The sequence below is a fragment of the Mirounga leonina genome, unplaced genomic scaffold (genome assembly GCF_011800145.1).
Source record: "Mirounga leonina isolate KUSES-001 unplaced genomic scaffold, KU_Mleo_1.0 Mir_96, whole genome shotgun sequence".
In the NCBI taxonomy this organism is placed as follows: Eukaryota; Metazoa; Chordata; class Mammalia; order Carnivora; family Phocidae; genus Mirounga; species Mirounga leonina.
In genome coordinates, this window is record NW_023270871.1 from 1,569,186 (window position 1) to 1,594,347 (window position 25,162).

At 37.6% G+C, this 25,162-nt stretch overlaps 1 protein-coding gene across 1 annotated transcript in view; it reads left to right on the forward strand.

The window, feature by feature from the left end:
* Nucleotides 1-4,496: 4,496 nt before the first annotated feature.
* LOC118006362 (interleukin-7 receptor subunit alpha-like) overlaps nucleotides 4,497-25,162 on the forward strand; it is a 28,367-nt gene continuing 7,701 nt past the window's right edge. The window contains exons 1-4 of the mRNA XM_034998986.1: nucleotides 4,497-4,727; nucleotides 8,817-8,955; nucleotides 19,919-20,076; nucleotides 24,528-24,685. Coding sequence (XP_034854877.1) covers nucleotides 4,646-4,727; nucleotides 8,817-8,955; nucleotides 19,919-20,076; nucleotides 24,528-24,685 — 537 coding nt within the window. The 5' untranslated portion in view covers nucleotides 4,497-4,645. The remainder of the gene's footprint in view (nucleotides 4,728-8,816; nucleotides 8,956-19,918; nucleotides 20,077-24,527; nucleotides 24,686-25,162) is intronic.

Below are 25,162 nucleotides of genomic sequence, written 5' to 3' on the forward strand. Positions count from 1 at the left end.
TTCCCAGTTGTCTGGATTGGGATACCAGTGTGGCAGTCAGCACCACAGGCCCCTGGAAAGTGTTCTGCAGGCATTTGGGAGCTACCTTGCCAGGACATCTGCACAGAGTCACAGGCCAGGGCCCAGGATGGTGTCGCTTAATCTGGACTTTTCTCCAAAACACTACAAGGCACTGACCCTAGAGCTGTGAGCAGGAGCCTTCTGTGAACTCTCTGTTGGGAAGGGCCTGAAGGGAGAGACAGACCCACCCGTTCCCCAGCTGCCCCCCAAAGTGCCAGGATCTGCCGCCATTGCCAGCAGACAGACCACTTTCCCCAAGGATCGATACTCTGGTTCACGTTTTTTTCAAAATTTGAGCATGTATTGACATCAAAACACTCTCTTTCTGGCAGAAATGTCTTCAGCAAAGAGTGAAAAACGGGCACTCAGAGACTCCATTTTTGTTGTATCCGAAGACAGACTAAAATCTTGTCAGGGCAAAATAGCTCTGACATTTCAAACTCTGCCCAGAAAGAACTCATTGCATGACATGACAGCAAGGTATGGGGCTGAAGACACAGGGTAAGGAGGAAAGGGAAATGAAAGAAGAGCCACAACAAGGAAAACGCTGTGCTCCTGGAAATGAAACTTCACGATGTTGGGACTCCCCCTTAGAGCCCTAGGGACTGACTCAGCACACACTGATAAAATGCTAAAACAATTCATTTTGGACTAGAGCATGATTAGGGCTCCCTACAGTCATCCTCACCAACTTGACACCCTGGGGGGTTTTCCTCTTTTTTTTTTTTTTTCATAGTTCTTGGGGGTCCCCATTCACTCCACTGAGCTGGCCTGGATTTCCTTCTTACAGCAGAAGGCAGGTGCCCAAGACTGTTTCCCATCTTATGGATAATATCTTACTGTTAATTAAAGAAGGTAAGTTACAATGGGAGGAGGGCACATTCAAAGATTTCATAGAACATGTTTTGGAACTCTCTGAATATTTTTTAAACATCAGATTTTGCCCAGGATATTCCTATAGCAACATATACTGCTTATTATTACTATTGTTGTAGCTGCTGTTTCATTTTATTGTCCTTCAATGTCCAATCACAAGGTGAGTAACTTTTAAATCTTTCTCATTTGGGACAAATTACTAAATGTTAATGGCTCTTTTATAAGCTTCGTACAAAAGCTGACTCTGAGAAGTGCTTTTGCTCTTGAAACAGTTTGTTTCCCAAGGGTGCTGAAAGAGATAACACATTGGTGCCTGACCCACTAAATTTATAATTTCTGTCAAGGATGGAAATGAAATTTCTGGTCCTAAGAGATGAGTTCAGAGAGTAAGGATTAGTAATAAGATTCTCAGCCTGAATTTGCCCAGGAAAATCTTTGTCCTTACAGATTGGGACAAAGAGTCAAAACCTGGGGCTTCCTGGAGTGGATTTTTACCAAGAAAACAAACAACAAACAGTCAAGTAAAGGGTGCACCACATTCTTCCACTCCACTATCCAGTAATCTCAAATCTGGCTAAAAGGTGAGCTTTCTGAGCTCTTCAGGACTCTACTTGTTATACACAAAGTTATAGACATTACTTATTACAGTAGGAAAATAAAAGAAAATCATTCTTGCTTTCTCTGTTTAATAAACAGTCTGAATGATCACACACGCACACATACACACACAAAGGAAGAAAGGAAAGTTGTGACCAGTTGACACTAGGAGTCTTACAAGGTCACTGTGTTCTGCTTGTATATGAGAAACAATAAAATACCTTTCCTTTTCTATGATTCACCACATCATAGGAACTCATGAGACTAAAGGAAGACAACATATAAGAGAGGGAAAAGAGAAGGTAGTGATGAAAGAAAATGATGGGAGAAGAGAAAGGGGGATGTGTGCAGCAATCAGGCTGCAGCGTCCGAGGATCTGCTTTGTCCTCAGTCCACTGCTGGGATCCTGACTTTGCAGGTGGAGACTCAGGTGCCCTGGGCATCTTTTCTGATCTGCTTTTCTTAGCTCTCCACTTCTCTTACGGAGTAATGACAAAGCAACATAGTGAATGTCTCTCAACTGCGGGAGTAGGTGAAGCAACTTCTTCCTAAGTTTCCAAAGGCCTAGCAAGACCTGGGTGAAGAAAGTAGGGAAGGCACCATTGCTCCCCCAGAATCTCTAGAAGGACTAGTGAGGCTTCTCTTTTCTTTGAGCTCCCCACACTATATCTAGGTTTCTCTCTAGGTCCTTCGGCATCTCCTGCCCCACCCAAAAAGAGTAAGTACACCAGTGGAAATCCCCTGAGCAAACTAGCACATGCTGTACGAAAATATTGTGTCTTGGCTTTGTTCTTTTACATCTTCACAACTAAAGGAAAGAGATACAATCAAAATGATAGTCCACTAAAATGATAAACAAGAGAATTTAAAGAGACACAACCCAATTACTCACCCATGGAGTGACAATCTGAGAAATTCATGAGACCTGTGTTGGTGGATAGATATAATTCGTGATTCCTTCTCTAACACTTATTTAGTTTATGGGAATTTATAATTATATCTTTCTTGAAAGGATATTCAGCTCAATGCAAAAACATATCAACTTTCACGAATCAGATTCATGCTTTTCTAACCAAGCTTTCAAGACAAGATTAGAAATGAGGGCACAAATTATTATCTGATGCACAAAATTGTCACTCTTTGAAATACGTTTCAAAATGCCAAAAGAAAACCTCGGCAGATGGAGGAGATAGATTACGTGCATGCAGTTGGCTTCTTGTTCTGAAATATCCCTTGAGCTTGCAGTCCAGAGTGTAATCTTATGAACAGGGTACCCCATCTCTGTCACTGGATCTGCCTCAACAGTCAAGACAGGCTTCCAGAGACTCTACAGGTGCCCCACTTCTTTTCTCATTTTATGAGATTGTCACAATCACTGTAATGATGACATAAGCGAACTCACGCAGCTTTCCAAGACTCTCTCTGTTTTACACTTTGGGGGTGCTGTTCATCTTTGGTAATTCAGCCATTTTCACAGCCCAATAGGCCAATATCTACCCAATGTCTGTGAATCAAACGGAAGTTCACTACTCGCTGTCCACTCGGCATCTCAGTACTCATCACCTTATAATTTCAGTCTTGTGGCTTTTTTCTAAAAGAGAGCTGATGGGTGTTTTATAGCTCCAATCCAGGTGATTAGCCAGCCAGTGGAAGACCTGAGCAGACCTCGGAGTTTCAGGAGTCATTGTCTGTTGATAACAGGATTGCTATCAACCTGCATCTTCATTTGAATACTAATAGCGGTTTAAAGAAAAAGATATAACAATTACCAGGAAGTTGGTTAGACTTAACAAATATGACTACTTTAACCCAGGGGCCATGTTGGGAGAAGTTTTGATTGGCAGATGAGTTTAGGGAGAGTCTGAATTATCTTCGTCATTGTCCCAAGCTTTTGCCCCATGAGCACGTATAGGCAGGTACCAATGTGGTTCGCAAACACTGTATGTTCCTGAAATGTTGTGTGGCAATCACATTTTCACAAATATAATCCTATTAAAACCACACTGATGGGTGCCTGGGTGGCTCAGTTGGTTAAGCGACTGCCTTCAGCTCAGGTCCTGATCCTGGAGTCCCAGGATCCAGTCCCGCATCAGGCTCCCTGCTCATCAGGGAGTCTGCTTCTCCCTCTCACCCTCCCCCCTCTCACGCTCTTGCTCTCTCTCATTCTCTCTCTCTCACATAAGTAAATAAAATCTTTAAAAAAAAATTTGGTGTTTGTTGTGTTAAAAAAAAAAAAAAAAACCCACCCTGAGAAAATAACTGTGTTATCCAAGAAATAAGGGATCAACAGCTTTTATTTTTTTCTGTGAAGGACCAGAGTGAAGATTTTACATTTTGTGTGCCGTACGGTTTCTGCCGCAGGTCCTCAGCTCCACTGTGTAGCACAACAGTAACTGTGTTCCAATAAAACCTTATTTGCAAGAATAGCTGGTGGGCCAAATTTTGCCCCTTGGCCGTAGTTAGCCAACTCCTGAACTAAATAAATAATTCTTGAATGCCTACTTTGATGAGCAAGGTATAAGTCAGTACTGGGGATACACAGAAAACCAAACAAAATTGCTGTTCTTGTGAAGCTCACTGGTGTGTATGTTCAGAGATTGGAGGTGAACTATTTAAAATAACCTGCAGTACATTACTTCATAAAGTGCAGAATCTTTCCTTAAAGAGACACGCACCCCAGACAATCAACTGATTAGCTTTCTAAGTTTAGTTTTGTCTTGTGATTTTTTTTTTTTTAACTGAAACTTATTCACATTCTAGTCTCAGGTAGTTTGGGGCTAGATTTGAATGCACTACCTTACTCTGGAATAAGCAGAGTAAGTTTGGGGGCTGTCAGGAATGCCAAAGAGGTACAATAATTCAAATGTTCTATCCCTTCATTTCCTCTACCTCTGCTTACAACAGCAATACTTTTACTCAGACTTCCTGTTTCTGGCACTTGCCTTCTTTTTTGCTATGTTTATACTTCCCCCTGTCTGTGGTTAAATAAGTATAAAGTGCTAAAGCTGTAGATTTGTCTCTGTCTCTCTCTCGCTGGGGCTCACTCTCTCTCTCATTCATTCCTACACATAGGCTCACACACCTCCTCTCTCCTTTCTTTCTCTCTCTCAGAATGACAATTCTGGGTACAGCTTTTGGTATGGTTTTCTATTTACTTCAAGCCGTTTCTGGAGAAAGTGGCTATGCACAGAATGGTGAGTCATTTCTAACTTTTCTTTAGGATTTCAGATTATCTCTAGTATATGCTTCAGGTTACTCAGATCCCTAACAGACCTGATCTGGACACTGGGTTGAAATGGAGTTGGAGAACTTGCCACATACTCAGTCATTTTTTAAGTTCTAACCGCCAGGACAGGGCGTCTCCGGACGATACTGTGGGTGGTTTATAAAGTCTTAGAATTGTCACAAAGGAATGCATTTGGCTCTCTAAATGTGGATCTTAAATGTCAGTCAATGCCTCTGCTCTTACAAAAAGAACACCCATATAGACACAATGGTTGTGCTTATTGGAGAATCTCTAAGGCAGTTTTACCTTGTTAAAAAATCAAGTTAAATTTGTTTTGCTTAGCTTTTTAGGAGGTTCCAAAAGCATGACTTTCATGATAAAATAATTTCCAGAAACAACAGCTTTGTCTGCACTCACCAATCCCATATCTCTAGCACCTAAATGAGTGTCTAGAACTGAATTCAGTATTTGAATTGAGTATTTGAAAATTTCTTCAAAATACTTTAGTTTTGATAGATTTATGTGAGATTCTTAGGCAATAACTGAACAGCGAAAGATCTGAATGAGTTGTCTCATTAAAATATATTTAATTTTCTCCATATTGACAAATTTATCATCATATAATAACTCTCTTTGGGATCCTTGAAATACTTAGCACCTAGAAGCCGATGCTGCCTTCTTAGTAAGTAAGTTGTAATTACAACAAAACTGTAGACAAAGGCAAAACAGCCACAACAGGAGCCATCTGGGAATTTGGACCACCCATTTGTTCCTGATAATTAAGCCCTTTTATTTTAAGAGTTAAAAAGGATTTTCTTATCAAGGTTATCAAACACATCAACTCAATGATTCAGCTTAGATATGTTAAGCCATGTATTTACTAAGGTTGGAAATCCCTAGAATATTTTCACTAAGGAAATTGTCAGAATGCTGACATTTTTCACAGCGTGACCATGTATGAATCATTTTGTGGGGATGATTATTATTCGAAAGTGTTGCCTTGTGTTTGCACAGATAGCTGGTTGGCAAGTAACACCTAATTCTTACTCTTCAGGGTATAATCTATTCCCTCTATTTCTCCCTGGTGGCCATACTTCTTTTTTTTTTTTTTTTCAAAGAAATAAGAATTCTAACTGAAAGCTGAGTTTTCACTTCAACTTTTTAAATTTCAGATTGATTTAGGAGATCTAACCAATCATCCACATTGATCACGTCAAAATACTTTTCAGTTTGGGGTGTATAATAATCAGCTGTTATTTGTTGAAAGATTAGTTCTTTGATAACCACAAGGATGAGCACGAGAAGAAAGGGATATTTTTAAAAAATCTAAGCCATTCATACTTTTAATCAACTAATTCTTTTCAATAGGAAGATTTCTAAACCACATGGCCTTGTCTATAATACATATTCTAAAAATTAAATTTTTATACAAAAGTATGCTTATATAGTGAGCATTTAAAGAATAATAGGTTAACTCACCGTACAAAAGTTCTATGTAATTTCAAAGCCATAGTAATAATACCTTTGACATAGAATTCAGTTTTCACGTATATTTCAGAATTAGAATTCTCATTTTACCTTTTCATTACTTATTGTCAAAAAAAAAAAGATAATAGTCATAGCTAACCCTTATTGGGTGCTTACTGTGTTCTAAGCTAAGTCTTTGCATATATTTTGTTCAATGATTCCTCAAAATAATGTGAATTTCCATGTTGAAACAATAAGGCATAGAGAGGTTGAGTAACCAACCTGACAGGGACCACAGCTAAAAAGTAGAATAGCGAGAATTTAAACCCACATCTGTCCAGCTCTGGTGCTAGAGGTCTTAACCACTGTGTATATTACCCTTACCTAAGAATTTTTCAGCTTAGATCAAGTGTAATATTCTCTTTGTAAAATGCCTTGCAATTTTGCAAGTTGTCAAGGGGAACTTTTCTTGGTTACAAAGCAACTTCATTGGCTAAATAGCCGATGAACTGCTTCTCAAAACATAGCACTTTAATTGTGCTTTGTATCTTGTATGAAAATACACATCAGACTTACTCCACCAGACTGGATGGCTAAGGGCAGTGGGAGTGCTTTATTCTACTGGTGCTCAGCATCTGCTAGACTGTGCTCTCTCAGGCTTATATTGTATGTTGAAGAATTTCGGAGACAAAGCTGATCCACAGAAGGCTGAATCCAAATAGTAATGTAGGTTCTGTTGTATAGGATTGGTGGAAGATTCAAAGAAGAGAAAATGTCAAGACAGAGTGAGGACTGCTGAGTAAGGGCAGGCTAAAGCCACCTAGAACCATTCCACTGAGAAAAGAGCCAGTTCTTAGGAGACAAGATCTTAGTCCTATAAGATTAGGAATGAACATGCTTTAAAATGTGAGCCCTAAATTGTGGGTTTCCCCCTCATTATTTAAAACTGTCATCAGGAAGAGGGCTATACCCTGCTGAAATTACATAAGAAGTCTTTGCTAGTGGCAGAATTGTACACCTAGTGGGTTCTAGGAATGGTCAGAAAGAGCAGTGCCCACAGCTCTTATCTCTTATCTAGATCTAGCTTTTCAAGATTTGTGGCTTTGACTGAACCAAACTGTCACCCAACTAGTCTGCTCACAACAAGCTTTACTAACTTTCCCACAGACCTACTTAGTTATTTAAGTAAAGAAGATGCTGTTTCTACATTTCATTGCCTTCAGGACACTCAACTGGGGTTTAATTTTAATACATTCTATATCCTATTTAAAACCCTAGTTTTAAAAACTCTATATCCTATTTAAAACTTCTAGTATTGATGGGTCAAGGTAATTTCTAGTATTGATGGACCTGGAAGCCATCACAGGCTAACACTTGACCACTCTGAGAATGGCTTCAGTTACGCTGGATTTTCTCAGGTCCCAATCCAAGTATATTTGTTGACAAATTTTTTTCTATTAAATATTGTGAAATATATATACAAAATGTCTATTTAATCTTAGGGGCCTCAATCCAGTTTAAGAAATTGAATACTAGCAGTGCCTGGGTGGCTCAGTCATTAAGCGTCTGCCTTCGGCTCAGGTCATGATCCCAGGGTCCTGGGATCGAGTCCTGCATCAGGCTCCCTGCTCAGCGGGAAGCCTGCTTCTCCCTCTCCCACTCCCCCTGCTTGTGTTCCCTCTCTCTCTGTCTCCCTCTGTCAAATAAATAAAATCTTTAAAAAAAGAAAGAAATTGAATACTATCTGTGACAGATTGTACTTCCCAAAAGAGGCTGGGAAAAAAAATCTGATTCTCTACATTCTTCGAGAATTCTGATGTCTTTAAGATACAATTTCTATGGATGAAGGATCTACACATGTAGAAGCAGTACCTATAGGATTCCTGTAGGATTCTTGCAAAGGTCCACTAGATCTGAGTCCTGGCAGATCTAATTTTTTCTAACCACATTTGCCTTAGCAGCTTAAGACAAATTGCTTTAAATAAATATTCACACAATGGAGATAGTCAATTGTACTTTTAGTTGGGATGGCTATTTAGGCAAGAAAAAGCTATCCCTTAAAAAGTGAACTTCTGACTGTAAGATAGTTCTCATCTTCCTTCATTCAAAAAAGAAATACTTGGGAGGAAATAAATAAAGATTAGTGATAAAGTCAAAGGTTAGATTAGGTAGCTTTTGAATAATGGAGATAAAGTATCTCTTACTTGAAATATACCAATTAACAGAAGAAATTAACAGTGTAAAAAAGAGTGCATTTAGTATTTTATTCTAGATCTCTAATGCACTAACACAATGGCAGAAATATTTAGAAATATTTGGAAGTTATTTATTAATTGTGATGATTTTTTTTTTCCTGTTAGAAAAATCTGTGCTCATTAGATATCGATTTGGTTTGGGTTTGGGGTCTTTTCGGTTTGGGTTTTGGTATTGGTTTTTCTGTCTTTTCCCTTGGGCTTTTCTTCTTTAGATAAACCTATAATCACTCTTTCATGTCTGCCCCAAAAGGCTTCTATTTCATTAATGTCACTCTAGATTTCAAAAGGATGCACTCATTTGCTTCATTAACAGCTGCAGGTTTGTTTTTCCCCAGGAGAGTTTGAAGATGCTGAGCTGGATGACTATTCATTCTCTTGCTACAGTCAGTTGGAAGTGGATGGAACCCAGCACTTGCTGACCTGTGCTTTTGATGACCCGGACGTCAACAGCACCAATCTGGAATTTGAAATATGGTGAGGAATAGTGGCTCCTATGGGTGCCTAGAAATCTTGCCTCTCCTTTCATGTGCTGCTCAGCAAAGGAGGGAGTATGAGGCCTAATTCTCAAGTACTAAAATCAAATAGATTCCAAAAACTTCCTGAAACTCCTTGTTCTTCACCGAAAGATTCCAGCAGAGATACTCTCATGGGTTCATCTCCAGGGCCTTGCTGCTACAGCAAGCTGATGGTATGGAACTTGGAGACCTCACAACCCTTCTGACTTCATGGCAGAATTTAAATCTTGCTTTCCTAGGACACACCTCCCCCAGATTTCTTTGTCCAACATGAGACAATCTAGTGCCTTGTTGCACTCTGGAGCACAGTTGCCTGGTTTCTAATCCCAATACTTCACAGACTTGGCTTTTTAACCTAAAGCAAGTTATGTAACTCATTTATGCCTCAGTTTCCTCACCTGTTAAATGAAATGTACTTACACATAAGGAGGTTTAGATGATTAAATAATTTAATACTTTAATTAGAAGACACATCCAGTATATAATAAGTAATGGGAAAGGAGCATTAAAATAACAAAATCTATGAATATAGACCTAACTTCCACCGTCTTGACACAGTTTGACTTCACATGATACCCTCAGTATCAATTTTCCAAAAATCTGCAGGAATAACCTGGCTCTTAGTTTCATGAGGCCTCAGAGAAAAGGCAAAGGAAAAGAGAAAGTCTCTCTCTGGTTTGAAAGTTTGGTGAAGAGCTCAGAGAGCTTTCTTCTCCCTCCACAAACCATGTCTTGTTGCTGAGGGTTACTGTCTCTGATGACTTGAAAAAAATACTCCAACGTGAAATTCTAACTTAGGGCTATCTCCAAATTCATATCAGATGACCTAATTAGTTTCCTACTAAGAAAAGTGAGTCAAGATCCACCAGTTGTAAAAGAGGGCTTCTTAAACTCAGTAGATCCTGGGCCAAGCCCCTCTAATACGTAGTCTAGACAAGACCTATATCGCATGCATTATGTTAAATTATAGGAGCTTTCCTGAATGTGCTCATGCAGTGCTTCCTGATGCAGTCATTGGAGAAAGACGGTCTTGGACTTGAATTCCATAGTGCATTCTCATTCTGCTTCTGTCAGTTCACTTCTCTAACACACTTTCCAGAAATAAAATGTCGGGAGAACAGGAACCTACGATGTCCAAAATCTATACTGCAACTAGACTACCCCAACACAGCCAAACAGCTCATTCAAACCACGCACTCATTTTTATGGACAGAACCCTCTCCAACAGAGGTTTGACTTTGGGTTTCCACCCAGCTATTTAGTGGACTGCAGTGCTCATATAGTTTCTCCTTGGGAGGCTGAGATGACCTTTCTGGCCACTTTCGCTCACACCACTTCCTTGCCCACTTGAACAAACTTGCCCACTTCCTTTTGCAAATCTCTTGATTTTTCCTGTCATATTGTAATCTATCTGCAACTTCCGTTGGGGATTTTCAATTGGATTTAGATATTTCAGTTGGAAAGGGATTGTCTTAAGACATGTTTTGCAGTGTGAAACAATAAATATGAGGAGGTTTAGGTGCTCCTGGAGAGCAGCTGTTTTTGTGAAGGTATACCTCAAGGGGGATTTTCGTGCAAATCCTAGCCCAGCGGGGACATTGTTTCTCAAATCAAAGTCACACTACTGTGCTATATTTGCTGGATAGGCTAGGTTGCTTTTGGCTAGGTTGCTTTCCCAATGAAACTAGCTTTATTGGAACTCTCTGTTCCTTTAACATGTTTATAAAGAAGAAATTGGAAATGACTGAAAAATGTGCTTTCTGATGAAGTCTTTACACAGGTCAGATTGTTGATAGAAACCAGGTGCTATTTCCCAGCTTACTAGGGGCATTTTCCTAGATGAGTTTACCACCTGTCTGATCTGGCCACCATTCTCCCAGGGTTAGAAACCAAATTACTTAGTGTTCAGTGAGAGGATCCACCTCTCAGGAATGGATTTGGATTAGCCAAAATCACAGGATTAGATTACCAACATGCCAACTGATGATTTCACATTGGTAGATACAAGTACTGTAGATACCCAGATATTCATCCTGGGCTCAGGACCTACGAGACTTGGTCTTGGGAAGAAGAGAAACACAGCAGGCCAGTAGGGTGCATATCAATATAAATCCACTCTTACTGGGGGATCTGAAATTTTTTTATTCCCAGAACATTAACCGGCTCTCAGGTACTGGAATGACAAAACAGAGGCACTGAAAATAGGCACCTACGTTAGACTCCCAGTAGCAACACTTAAGGAGCTCTGTGACCAAGGAGTTACTTAAACTCTCTAATCAAAACAACTACCTGGCATTGGGGTATTTGGTATATGGTCAGTACCTGTAAATGGTACTTAATTCTCAGGGTAGACTAATTTTCATTAAAAATGTGATCAAAACATCGTTCAGTAAATACAAAGCAAAACAAAGGAAGTTTGTTTGTTGATTTTAAGATGAGAATTATTTGGTTCAGATCTCAAAGTGCTTATTAATTTTTTAGGATTAGCTGCGAGCACTTAAACAACTAGGTTATCTCTTTAAAAATCAGATTTGATAATAGTGGGCCCATACAGCAAAAATACCTGAACAGAAGTCCAGCTGCATCTGTGGTTGGACAATTAAATCTCAGACCTGAAGTTAGACCCACTTGCATAGACACCATAGGCACTTGAATTGGGAACCCTGCCTTTTAGGTATTTGTGTAAGTTCCAGAGTCAGCTCTCAGAAGGCAACTGATTTCCTTTGTTCCCACATTCTTGGGGGTACCACAGTCACTCCCATGTGCCACCTACAGATATCACTTCACATATGTCATTCTTGGTTTCATTATTTGCCACCCTTGTCACAGGCACACTGCCGAATCTACCTCATGTTCTAGAATTACCTAGCAATATCTGTCAGGTGATTAATTTAGTCCTTCTCCAGTAAACTATACTAACTTTCAAAGTTGTTCGATATTTTTGAGATAGATTCTGTTTTTTGAGGCCAAATGAGGAATAAAAGCTACAGTTTGTTTTTGTTTTTAATATTTCTGTGTAGATACCTGTCTGCCCCATCAGGAGAAATGCATTTATCAAGCTAAGCCACACATGATTTCAGGAGATTTAGGAAGCTGGAGATAGGATAGAGAAGCAGGCACTATGGTCTCCCCAGCAGTCTCTCTCTGTTTTCAGAGCAAGAGGGTTTGTGTGAATGGTTTAGGGTTGATGTCCCCTGGGAAGGTCCTACAGGCCCAAATTTGTTAGCCTATAGGACCACTTGCAGTCAAAAGTACATTAAATGAAAAAAAAAAAAGTACATGAAAAAACAAAACACAAACAGAAGTAAAGCCAGAAATCACTGAAGTAGTAATTTGTGAAAATTTATTGTGCATGTACCAAAAAGTTTGCAAACCAGGAATGCTTAAACTAAAATATGGAATGAGGCTTAGAGATATGTTGTTATAAAGCAGCTTAAAGGTGATGAGTGTTCATTCTTTACCGTGATTGGCTATAATATTAGAATTTTCTTAACTGAAAGGAAATTGGTTAGTGGTTACCTCCTATCAATTTTGGCAAACGATTTAAGTTTTGCTTATGATTTTCAGAAGCATAAGCAAGAAGTCACCCAGGTTAAGTTAATCTTGCTTGTCTTGCAAAGTAAGCTAAAACATTTGTTTATATGACTATCTGATTTTGTCTGCCCAGGGATTTTCAAGTATGGTCTCTGTGTTTAATTTTAACATTGGATACTTGCAGTGCTTTTTTTTCTCCCCCCAAAATACCCTAAAATGCCTCTATCCAATAGAAATACAGTGCAATCCACAAATGTGTGAGCCATATACATAATTCTAAATGTTCTAGTAGCCACATTTAAAAAAAGAAAAAATAAATAGGTGAAATTAATTTAATTTAAATTAACATATTTAATATAATAACATATTTAATTTAATAATATATTTTATTTAACCTAATATATCCAAAATATTATCATTTCAGCATATAACAATATAAACAAAAATATTAATGAGATATTTTACATTCTTTTTTGCATGCTGAGTCTTCAAAATCTCTTGTATATTTCATAGTTGGAGTACATCACAGTTTAGCCATATTTCAAGTGTTCAATAACCACATACTGGGTAATGGCTATCATGTTGGATGGTATAGTTCTAGAATATTTCTAATCTTAGCAATACATATTTAGCAACCAAGTAAATTGTTTTAACTTAGTTAAGTTAATTGAAATGAATTGGATTGACTTGAGTTGAATACTCATGGGGAAGACCCTAAGTTTCCTCCAGTCTTCTGAGGCCAGGGTCATTGGTACAAAGCAAGGTTGTCTACTGTAGGCCACCGGGTTTTCTTAGCTCCTGGCATGGCTTCCCCTCCATATAGGGTGGCTCCTGGAGTTCAGACCCTTAAAAGGATGCCCAGGCTCACAAGCCAACCGTATGGTGATCCTTTATATTTCATTGCTTATTAATCTCATTCTCCAAAAAGTGGAAATGAATCAAGAATACTATTTTAGGTTCTTCTTAAACTTCCAATAATACCAAGAACTTGCTATCTGTTAAGGATTTATAATTGAATATTCCACCACGCTTTACTTACAAATATATTCTAACTCAATGACTGAAATAAAAGTCATTATCTTTCTAATTTCTCTACATCATTTGTCTTACCTAAAATTCAGAAATAGGATACTACTCCAATTCTCCCCTTCTATCCTTATTCATCCAATTATGACATGTTGCCATCTTCAGCACTTTCCATGTGACACTCGTCCCAAGTTTGTCCCCTTGTATCCATCTGGCCTAACTTAAAAAATTTGCTTTTAATATTTACTCTATTCTGAGGGGGAAAACTTCAATGAGGGACACACTCTCTAGAAACTCCAACACACACACACACACACACACACACACTTAAAGCCAAAACAACTGCATACCCTAAAATATAACAGTTAACAAAAAAACTATAATTGAGGGTGGGACAATTTTAAGGAAGGTCCCACAAATAGTAAATATAGTTAGACAATTAATAAACTTAAAATTTCTTTACCCATCTCTATCTTTGTCTGAATGTAGGAGAGTAACCGGTCACTCAAAGACCACAGCAGCCCAGAGCTGGGAGACTCTGCCCCTAAAGCTGAGGCATCCTCCTCAGATTTTAATCCCATGCCCACCTCACCTCAAGCCACAGACATGTTCTTTCTGCTCAGAGTCCAGAAACAATCCCAGAAAGGGCTCACTTGAGCACATGCCAAGAAAAGTATACCCACATCCAGTTTACCAAAGAAAACCAACATATTCTGGATTGTGGGTAGTAAAGGACCTTTTTAGAACATATTCCCTATGATCTTTTTAAAAATATCTGGTTAATGAGAAGTATTCTTTCCATGTAAACAAACCTGTACAAAACTTTTATTTTTCTGCCACAATTCCCACTTCAAATTTGAGCCAACTATACCACTTTTCAGGGCTATTTGGCTAGAAAAGCATGTAGGAAAAACAAATTGGTAATCATGTTTATCACAGGAGAGGGAAATTAAATTGATGGTTGAGGAAGGAAGAGAAATGAGTACTTCTATTTTTATTCTTCATTGTTTAATTATTTTTACAATGAGAATACATATTTTGCTTCCTTCTTTAATACAGAACATTTCTTTCACCCTAGAAGGATGCCTCCAGTCCCCTTCCAGCCACTCATCCCCTGTGAGCAATCCATCACCCTTGGTTTTGCCAGTTTCCAATAGGTCTTATAAATGGAATAACACACTGTTTACTCTTTTCTATATGAATTCTCTCACACAACAAAATGTTTTTAAGAATTATCCATGTTGATGTGTGTCTCAGAGCTCATCTTTTCAACTGCTGACTATTAATTCCACTTAATAAATGTATCACAAGCTTTGAATCCTTTCTCCTCTTGATGGACACTGGAGTTTTTTCAAATTTGAGACTATATTTTTTTAAGTTGCTATTAGATTTTTTTTTTTACAGATCTGTTTGTTAATACACACTTTCATCTCTCTGCAGTAAAAACCTCAGATGGAATTGCTGAATCATAGGGTACGTGTGTGTTTAGCTTTATAAGAAACATCCCAGCAGTTTTCCAAAGTGGTTATACCATTCTACTCTCCAACCAACAAAGTCTGAGAGCTACACATCGTCTCTGACATTTGGCGTTGAAATAGTATCTCGTGATTTTCTCAAATAACAAATAATGTTGACCATCTTTTTGAGTAGTTGCTGGCCATTTGTATGTCTCCTTGTGGCAGGTGTCTGTTAAAGCCTTTTGTCTTTTTTACGGAGTTATTTATCCTTTTATTGTTGATGGGTATGAATGCTTTTTATGTTCTGGATACAATTCCTTTGTCAGATATATGCATTACAACTATTTCTGCCAGTGTGTAACTTGCCATTTCATTTTCTTAATGGTGTATTTTAATGAGGAAGAAGTTTTCATTTTGATCAAAGTCCAATATGTCTTTTTTTCTCTTTTATGTTTAATTTTTGCGTGTGTTATTACTATTTTTGTCTACTCCCAAAGTCAGAAAGATATTTTCATATGTTTTCTCCCGGATATTTTATAGTTTGAGCCTTTACATTTAGGTCTATAATTCATATCTAATTAATTTTTCATGAGATTAAGGTTCATATCTTCCATATATTTATTCAGTTGTTCCAGGACAGTTTGCCGAAAAGATTTTCTATTTCCCATCAAATTGATAAGGCACTTGTATTGAAAAGCAGTTAAGCTTCTATGTGCAAGTCTATTTCTGAGCTCTATACTTTCTATTGATCAACTTATCTATTCTTTTTTTTCTTAAGATTTTATTTATTTATTTTTGAGACAGAGAGACAGAGTGTGCACATGAGCAGGGGGGAGGGGCTGAGGGAGAGAGACAAGCAGACTCCCAGCTGAGCAGGGAGCCCAATTCGGGGCTCAATCCCAGGACTCTGGGATCATGACTGAGCAGAAGGCAGACACTGAACCAACTGAGCCATCCAGGTGCCCCAATTTATCTATTCTGATGTCAGTGCTAAAATGGCCCCATTATCATAGCTCTATAGTAAATTTGAAATCAGCTGCTCTGACTCTCCCATATTTGCTCTACTTTTTCAATGTTGGTTTGACTATTCTGAATTCTTCATATTTCCACATAAATTTTAGAATCAGCTAATTTGCTAATACATGAATGTGCCTCTCCATTTATTTAGATCTCCTTTAATAGCTCTGAGGAATGTTTTATAATTTCCATTGCAAAGGCCTTGAACATTCTTTATTAATTTTATCTCTAAGCATTTTATGTTTATTGTTATCATAAATGGGGCTGTTGTTTTTAAAATTTATTTTCTAATTGTTTGATACTAGCCTATAGAAATATAATTGTCTTTTATAATCTGACCTTGAAGAATTCACCCTACTAGTTCCTGTAATTGTGTTGGGGTATCTGTATAATGTTGTCTGCAAAGAAAGACTTTTTTTCTTCCTTTCCAAACTGGGTGTCTTTTTGTTTGTTTGTTCTCTTGCCTTATGCACTGGCTAGAACCTCCAGTACTCTGATAAATAAAAATGGTGAAAGTGGATATTCCTGTTTTGTCCTTATCAAAGTGGAAAAATGTTCACAATTTCACCATTAAATATGATATTAACTGTAGACTCTGTAAATTTCCTTTATCAGGTTGAGGTAGTATTCTGTTAATTGTCTGCTGAGAGTTTTTATCATAAGTGGATGTTGAATTTTGTCATATGTCTATCTGCATTACTTGAGATAATCAAATTATTTATGCCTTTTGTTCTGATAATATGGTGAATTGTATGATTCATCTTTGATTGCTGAACCTACCTTGATTTCTTGGGATGTGTCCTACTTTCTCATAGTAGTAAATCAATGTGTTAATATTTTCTTGAGGAAATTTCAATATACATTCTAGGGAGACATTTATCCGTAAATTTCTTTTCTGTAATATTTTTGCCAGCTTTTGGTACCAGGGTTGAGCTAACTTCATAAAATAAGTTGGATAGGGTCTATTTCTATTGTATTTTCCAGAGTAATTTGTGTAGAATTGGTACTATTTCTTATATATTTGATAGAATACAACAGCATAGAACTATCTGGCATAGAGTTTTCTTAGTAGGGAAGTTTGTTGATAATAAATGTAATTCCTCTGAAAGAAATAGAGCTATTTAGATATTCAATTTCTTCCTTATTTGTACTTTTAGGCAATATCTTTTTCTTAGTGATTGCTCTAACAGTTATGATATTCAACCTTATCATAGTTTACTTAGAGTTAATATTGTACTATTTCATATATAAAATATAAGAAACTTACAACAATACAATAATATAGTTCCACTTATCACGTCCTATCCTATGCACTATTGTTATATATTTTTACATCTACCATACATTATAAATACCACAATGTTATAATATTTGTTTTAAGCAATCATTTATCTTTAAATAATTTAAGAGAAAGAAATATATATTGTCTTTCACATTTACCAAAGTATAGCCTTTCTGGTATACCTAGTTGCCTCCTATAGATCTGCAATTCCATATAGTATTATTGCCCTCTGATCTAAAGAATAAAACAAATTATCTCAATTTTTATTTATCTGGAAATATCTTCACTTGGCCTTCATTATTAAAGAATATTTTGTGCATGTAAGAATTCAAGGTGGACATATTTTTTTCTCTCTTTCAGAGTTTTAAAGATATTATTCCAGGGTCTTTGGTTCCTGTAGTTTCTGATCAGAAGTGATATTTTTCTCTAGATACTTCAAAATTTTCTCTTTGTCTTTGTTTTTCAGCCATTTGACTGTGATGAGCCTAGGTATAGTTTTTTTCGGATTGATCCTGCTTGGATTTGCTGAGGTCTTAAACATAAAAATAGACATTTTTGTTACATTTGGGAAATTTGGAGCCATTATTTTTTATCTATTTTTTTTCATCCAAGTACTTTATCTTTTCTTGTTCTGGAATTCTAATTACATATTTATTTATCCCCTTGATATCATCCTATACATCACTGAGCATTTGTGTTATTTCAGACTGAAAATTTGCTATTGCTCTATCTTCAAGTTCACTGATCCTTTCCTCTGCCATCTTCAATCTGCCATTAAGCCCATCCAATGCTCTCAGGGCATTTTTACAAATTTTAGATTTACTTGTCAGTTACAGTATTTTCATCTGGTTCTCTTTTACAGTTTCCACTTCTCCACTAACATTACACATCTATTCAATCATTATGACCATATTCTTTGTTTAGCCCTTGAACATATTTACAAAAGCTACTTTAAAATCCTTTTCTGCTAATTCCAACATCTGGTCACTTTAGGGTGGCTGCTTTACATTGACTGCTTTTTGTCTTGACTATGGGTCTCATTTTTCCTTTTTTAGTCATTTGTAGTAGCTTTTGAATGTAGGAAGGCACTATTGGTAATAGGTTTTCTGGATTCTGTTAACTTCCTCTTCTGAATGTTAGTTTTAGCTCTGTTAGTTTGTTAACAGGATTGGATTAATCTTCAAATTCTCTTTTCTTTTGAGACAGCACCTAAAATCTCAGCTCAGTTCTTTCTAGAGCCATCTAGCTATTGTTAGCCCATGGTTTCCTTGGAGTCTCTTCCATCCTTGACAAATAAAGGGACATATAATGATATGAGCAGAGTTTATATGCAGATCTGGTGACTTACATCTCCACAGCTTCCTCATTTCTAGGCTTTTCCCCATAAAAATATCCAGCCATGCAAGCAGTCCTCTGACTTCTAAAGACAATAAAATTATGGCTTCCCATTAGATTCTAGATGTCTATCACAGTGTGACCTGAGGAGTGTCATCAAACAAAGAAAAAGAAAAAAGCAGAAACAAAGATCTCATCCACCTTTTTTTAAAGGAGAAAGTTCCCTCTCATTTCTGCATATTTTTGGTTACTCTCTAAAGCTTTTAAATAGGATTTCCAAAAAATAGCTTGTCCAAGGTTATAATATATAATTATATATTAGAGGACTAGTATGATATAAGTTGTTCTGCTATTACTGGAACTCAAACTTATAATTTTTATTTAAAAAGTATAATGTGGAACTTTTTAAAAAAAGATTCTATTTACTTATTTGAGAGAGAGAGAGAGTGCACACGAGTGGAGGGAGGGGTAGAGAGAGAGGGACAAGCAGACTCCATGCTGAGCAGGGAGCTCAATCCCAGGACCCTGGGATCATGATCTAAGCTGAAGGCAGATGCTGAACCAATTGAGCCCCTCAGGTGCCCCAATGAGGAGCCTTTGATGTTAGTTGTACAGTAGGTAACAATCTCTCTTCCTCATTTTCATGAAAGTCTGATCCTAATTGGGAAGAGGAAGTGACAGAAGTGACAGAGTTCAATTCCTAGAGCATAGCTATTGTCTGTTAAGGTAGGGAATATGGAAAGAAGGGTTGCTTTTAAAGTCTGTTGATGAGGTAAAAGTGGAGCACAGTCAAAATTACCTTTGAAAATCCCTAAATTACCCATTAAGTATTTATGGTTTTATGTATACAATCCTTTAGACTATTGTATCCTTTCCTTTAACTTTTTTTGGTCAATGTTTCTTTACAGGTTTTATTTTCTCAATTTATTTCTGCAGGACATCAAAAAGCGCAATTACCTTCTCATCTAAACAAAGTATTTGTTTTTCAATGATTGATTCTTAAAAAATAGGAATTTTCCATCTTTTTCATGAACATGCTTTGATGGTTCAGATTCAGTTGCATCTAATGCCTGAATATATCATCACTAGGTCTGATGGTAGCAAGAAGCCACATTATTTAATTCCCTCTCTCTCTCTTTCATAAGCACCTAACCATCTGCATACCTATGGACAGAGTTGAAGTCACACAACTAAAATGTACGTGTAATGCTATTCTATTGTATACAGAAACTCCTACTTGATTTAAGATGGTTCCCTTTTTGTTCCTACAGTGGGGCCCTTTTGAATGTAAAATGCCTGACTTTTGATAAACTGCAAGAGATGTATTTCATTAAGACAAAGAAATTCTTACTCATTGGAGACAGCGAAATACATGTGAAGCTTGGAGGAAAGAACATAACTTCCAAGAAATTGAACATAGTCAAGATAGGTAAGAAGTTGTATATAGGGGTATGATTGCTATTTGGGGATATATGAAGACACTGATTCTCTCTGGACTTTATGTTAAAAGTAGACAAATCATGAAAGCTATATTCAATAAAGAATAGCAAATCCCCTAATGGAAGGAATTTTTTAAAGAAATGAAAGTTGTGAAGCATATGCCACTAATTCTTACTACAAGAGAATTCTGAGGGTCTTCAAACTCAGCTATGAAGGATAGTGACTGCAGAAAGAGTTCATCTGTGTGAAGTTTCACTGGATCTGGGCCTCTGCCATCCACCAATGTATGTCCCTTCCTTCCTCATCTTACCTTCTTTTGAATTCCTTATAGTCTTCTTCCCACATACCCACCATATTCTGAGTGTGTTTTGTTAAATTATCAAGTTATTTTTAAAAGTAAATACGACTTCTGTATTAGAATTCTCCAGAGGAAACAGAACCAATAGGAGATATAAATAGATAGACAGATGATAGATAGATGATAGATAGATGGATAGATAATATGTAGATAGAGAAATAGATATGAAAGAGATTTATTTTAAGGAGTTGCTCATATGATTGTTGGGGCTGGCAAGTCTGAAATCTATAGGGAAAGCCAGAATGCTAGGAACTCAGGTAAGATTGGATATTTCAGTCTTGAGTCCAAATCCCATAGGGTAAGGTCATGGTCTGGAACCTCAAGCAGGGTCTCTATATTGCAATCTTGAAGCAAAATTGCTTCTTTTCGGGAGATCTCAGTCTTTGTTTTATTTTTTTAGGTTTATTTATTTATTTATTTAAGTAATCTCTACACATAACATGGGTCTTGAACTCATGACCCAAGATCAAGAGTGGCATGCTCTTCTGAGTGAGCCAGCAAGGCACCCTCAGTCTTTGCTTTTAAAGCCTTCATCTGATTGCATGAGGAGCACCACATTATGGAGGGTAATCTGTTTTATTCAAAGTGTACTGAGTTAAATGTTAGTCAAGTCTTAAAAAAAAATGATACTTTTGGACTAGTATTTGACCAAACAAGGCACCACAGCCTAGCCAAGCTGACACATGAAATTACTATCACATCTTCCTAAGAGACTTATTACTGAGAAGTGAGGCATGTGGCTTAGGATATTCATATTACAATTTGCCAAAAAAGATACAATAATTATATTTCAAATAAAATTATAATCTGAATCGGTAAACTCAACTACATGTTTCCTTTGGCTCTATATAATATCCATATACATAATAATATGAATTAGTAAATCCATTCAATTACCTGGTTGTAAGTCCATATTAATTACAAATTCACCATTTGGTTACCAGGCAAGTAAATCAAAGTAATCAGAAAGATTGGGAATATAGACATAAGAAGTTTTTTTCCCACTACTTACAGATTATGACCCTGGGGTGAATAAAGTTCTTTTCAAAGCCTCAGAATGTCTAAGCCAATTACAATGCATCAGTGCAATAGAATAATAACTACCCACATTTATTCTACCTATGGGTATTTATAGATGAAACAATATACACAGGGGGAAATTGGCCAAAGTAATTGAAGAGATGCATTCTTTTGCTGGTTTTAAATACTATGACTCACTCTCTCTCCTTATTCTCAACCCTTTCTTCAGCACTCGAAAAGAAAATCAAAGGTAAGAGAGCAATACTCATTAGAGACAAGAAGGTGAGAAACTTTGAGTCTATCTTAGCTTTGCTTCACTAAATTGGTAAAATAGAGAGTAAAAGCAAAAGTTCTACCTGTGAATAATTATCCTGTAAAAAGGCAGAGATAGTGAAAAAGAGACTAGGCAGAGGGTTGTGCATGTTGTCCACATAGCAACATAGGCCACAACCTATGTGAGTACTATCTAAGAAAGTGGTAACAACAACAAGGTAATTCTGAGTATGGGACACAAGCAAGCTGGGTTTTGTCATTTGTAGACTAGGCTGTTATGGATGGATGGTTAGTGCACTGCACAAGAGCATGATATCTAAAGTTTACCACTGGAATTGGAAATATTTATTCGCTTTTCCGAGAACAGGTACAGAGTGCAGAGATTCTCAGTCTTCTGACAGATCCTGGCATTTTAGAAAGTGAGCATGTGAATACTCAGGACTCCAGGTGGCACCCTGTCCATCTGAATTCCCAAATCATACCCAGTGCTCTCAGAGGCCCATTTTCCATACCCCAGCAGAAACAAACCTAACAAGCCACATCTGAGGGTCTAAAGGAGAAAAGCAGTTGTGCTCACACCTGGTAGCATGGGCCCCTGTGAACTTGGAGTTATGAGCCTCGTGGGGCTTTGGAAAGCACCCGTAAGCAAGCAGGATGAGAGTTAGTGGAGGCATGTCGCTCAGTAGTACCTTCTTCTGGTTCTTAAGGTGATATTTCATTGGCAGAACTGTCATTTAATTGAATTTAAACTGGAAGCCCCTGATTGAGCCCTAGACCAGAGTTCCCCTGCAACCACCTGGCCCTCACTTCTCCTTCTTTAGGTGTGGTCCCTCTGATAAGGCTAGAGGGGCAGCTTCCTCCCTTCCCATTTGCCTTGGTGGGATAAATCTATATTATGGTTCAGATTGTTTCCAGAATAAATTAACTTATAAAAATTTTGCTTGAGGAATGAGCAACTTTTTCTAATGTGCTCAAAGACACCCTTTGGGCCAGAGACAGACCTATTTGGAGGATACCTGGACAAGCCAGTGTGAGATAATGGAGCACAGAAACAAAAGCTAAAATAAAGAAGAGCAAGCCTCAGAATCATACAGAATTGGATTTAAATACTATCAAACCATTTTATAGGAGCCTGAACTTAATTAACCTCTCTGAGACTCAGTTTCCTCATCAGTATAGCAGTAATTAGGGATTGTTGGTGGAAGCTTGTGTAAGTAAAGCACTTGGTGCTTAATAGGTATATAATCAATATCAGTCTGTTCTTCCCTTAATTCTTCCATGATTGGGAGTCCCTTGGGAGATGGGAATGAGGCAAGGAATTCAGTGTCAGAGGTTTCGTTGAGAATGTGAATCTTAATTATTCCCTTGAATGAAAAGTAGGAACTGGCTTGGCAGGTATAAAAGGTTGACAGGATTCTCTGTTGGTCTGTTTCTTTATACCCACCCGCCTTTCCCCTTGTTTCCCCAGAGCACCTTCCCTTTCTATAGTGCATCTAAGAGTAAAAAAGAATAAGCTCCCTCTTTTATAAGACATCAAAGGGCAAAGGAGACACTTCCTCTTTTTCAGGATCTCTGGGGCAATGCAAGGAAACCTTAGGTGGTTACCACTATGAGCAAGTGACTACAATAAGTGAGCCAAATTCCACCACGTGAGTTCACTTTACTGGGTCAGCAAGTCGGCCTTAAAGCCCAAGTCAGATAGCTTAGAATCCAGCTCAGTCTACAGAGGAAGAGTTTGATGAACACGTACTCTTCCATTAACAATGGGGTTAGCTTAGATTTTAGCCTATATGCTGCCCATCTCTGTCTGAGATCAGCTATGCAAAAAAGTGGCTGTCCCATCTTTAGACAGCTAACTACCACCCCAGGCTTTGGTGATAGAGCAGCTAAGAACCCAAGACAGGAAAGCCCCTGGAAAATGGTGGGGAGGCCACATGACACACATGCTTTTCAAGGAATTTAGTATCTTTATCTGGGTTGGTTCTGCCTAGAATAAAACCTATCTCCCTCCAATAGCATTTCATACATGGTGCGTGTGATCCTAAGAGGAATTTTGCATGGCAGGCAGACGGAAGAGACCGGAAAAGAATTTAGAGCTAATACAAACTAGACTGAAGTCACACTGGAAGTTATGAGCTTAGGGCCTGGATGCAGACCCTCAACTTCTACATAGCTGAGGTGAGGTACAAGGCTCCCAGCTTACAATCTGATTTTATTGGAATAATGAGGACTCCAAGTTTAAATACTCCTGTTTTGGGGCTAGTTGGTAGCAAGTTCTCTAGTATTCAAAAGGCAAAGAGAATATGTTTTGGTGTAGAATTAGCACTAGCTGCTATAACAAATAAGCCCTAAAACATATGATATCTCAAACACCAGAATTTTATTTCTTGCTCACATAAGAGCCAAAATGGGTATTTCTAATCTGTGGGTGATGCTCCTCCAAGCAATATTCAGAGTTCCTCCCTCCTGTGGTCCCACTGTCTTCAACATATGACTCCAAGTGGTGGAAAGGCAATAAGCAAAGGGCCATACATGTAAGGTTTCTGGGCCAGGATGGGAGGTGGTGCACATCACTTCTCCCCACATTGTGCTCAAGACCGCACCCAACTGCTGGGGAGGCTGAAAAGTGTAGTCAGGCTGTGAACCAGGAAGAAGAAGAAATGGTTTTCTGAACTGTTGTTCAGTTACTGACCCAGAAAGAGAATGTGATGTTCAGAATAGATGAACTTTAAAAAGTGTAATTATTTTCTTGACTGCCCTATAGACTGACCTCCTTTTTTCCTTTCCAGTTAAACCTGAGGCTCCTTTTGACATAAGAGTCATCTATCGCGAGGGAGCAAATGACTTTCTGGTGACATTTAACACATCTCACTCACAAAAGAAGTATGTGAAAGAATTAATGCATGAGGTAGCCTATCGCCAGGAAAAAAATGAAAATGACTGGATGGTATGTAGATTAACTACATTTATCTATTATGACATTCATAAAGATGTATATATAAATATACTTAATAAGTAAATTTACATAAAATACACAAAATTATAAAATATATAAAACTATAAAATAAAAACTTAATGTTATAAATTTTATGGGCCCAGAGGTACATTCACCTGGGGAGGGCCCCTAGCAATTTTGTGTTCAAAATATACTTTTTCCTGAAAGGAGCTCCCCAAAGTATAAAAGCTTCAGGTTTCACAAAACCTAGATCTTCTCTGGGCCATCCCATTCTAGCTCTAATTTTTTTTTCTTGCTCTATTTTTTGTTTTTATAATGTTTCTAAATTATGCAGTTGATTAGCAATATAGATTAAGACCAAATCAATCCTCTTTATTTGGGGGGGGTCTCAAAAAGTATACAACTCTCACTGGCAAATCAGGCGAAAACCATCACCAACTCATAGCCACAGTTTAGTTCACAGGAGTT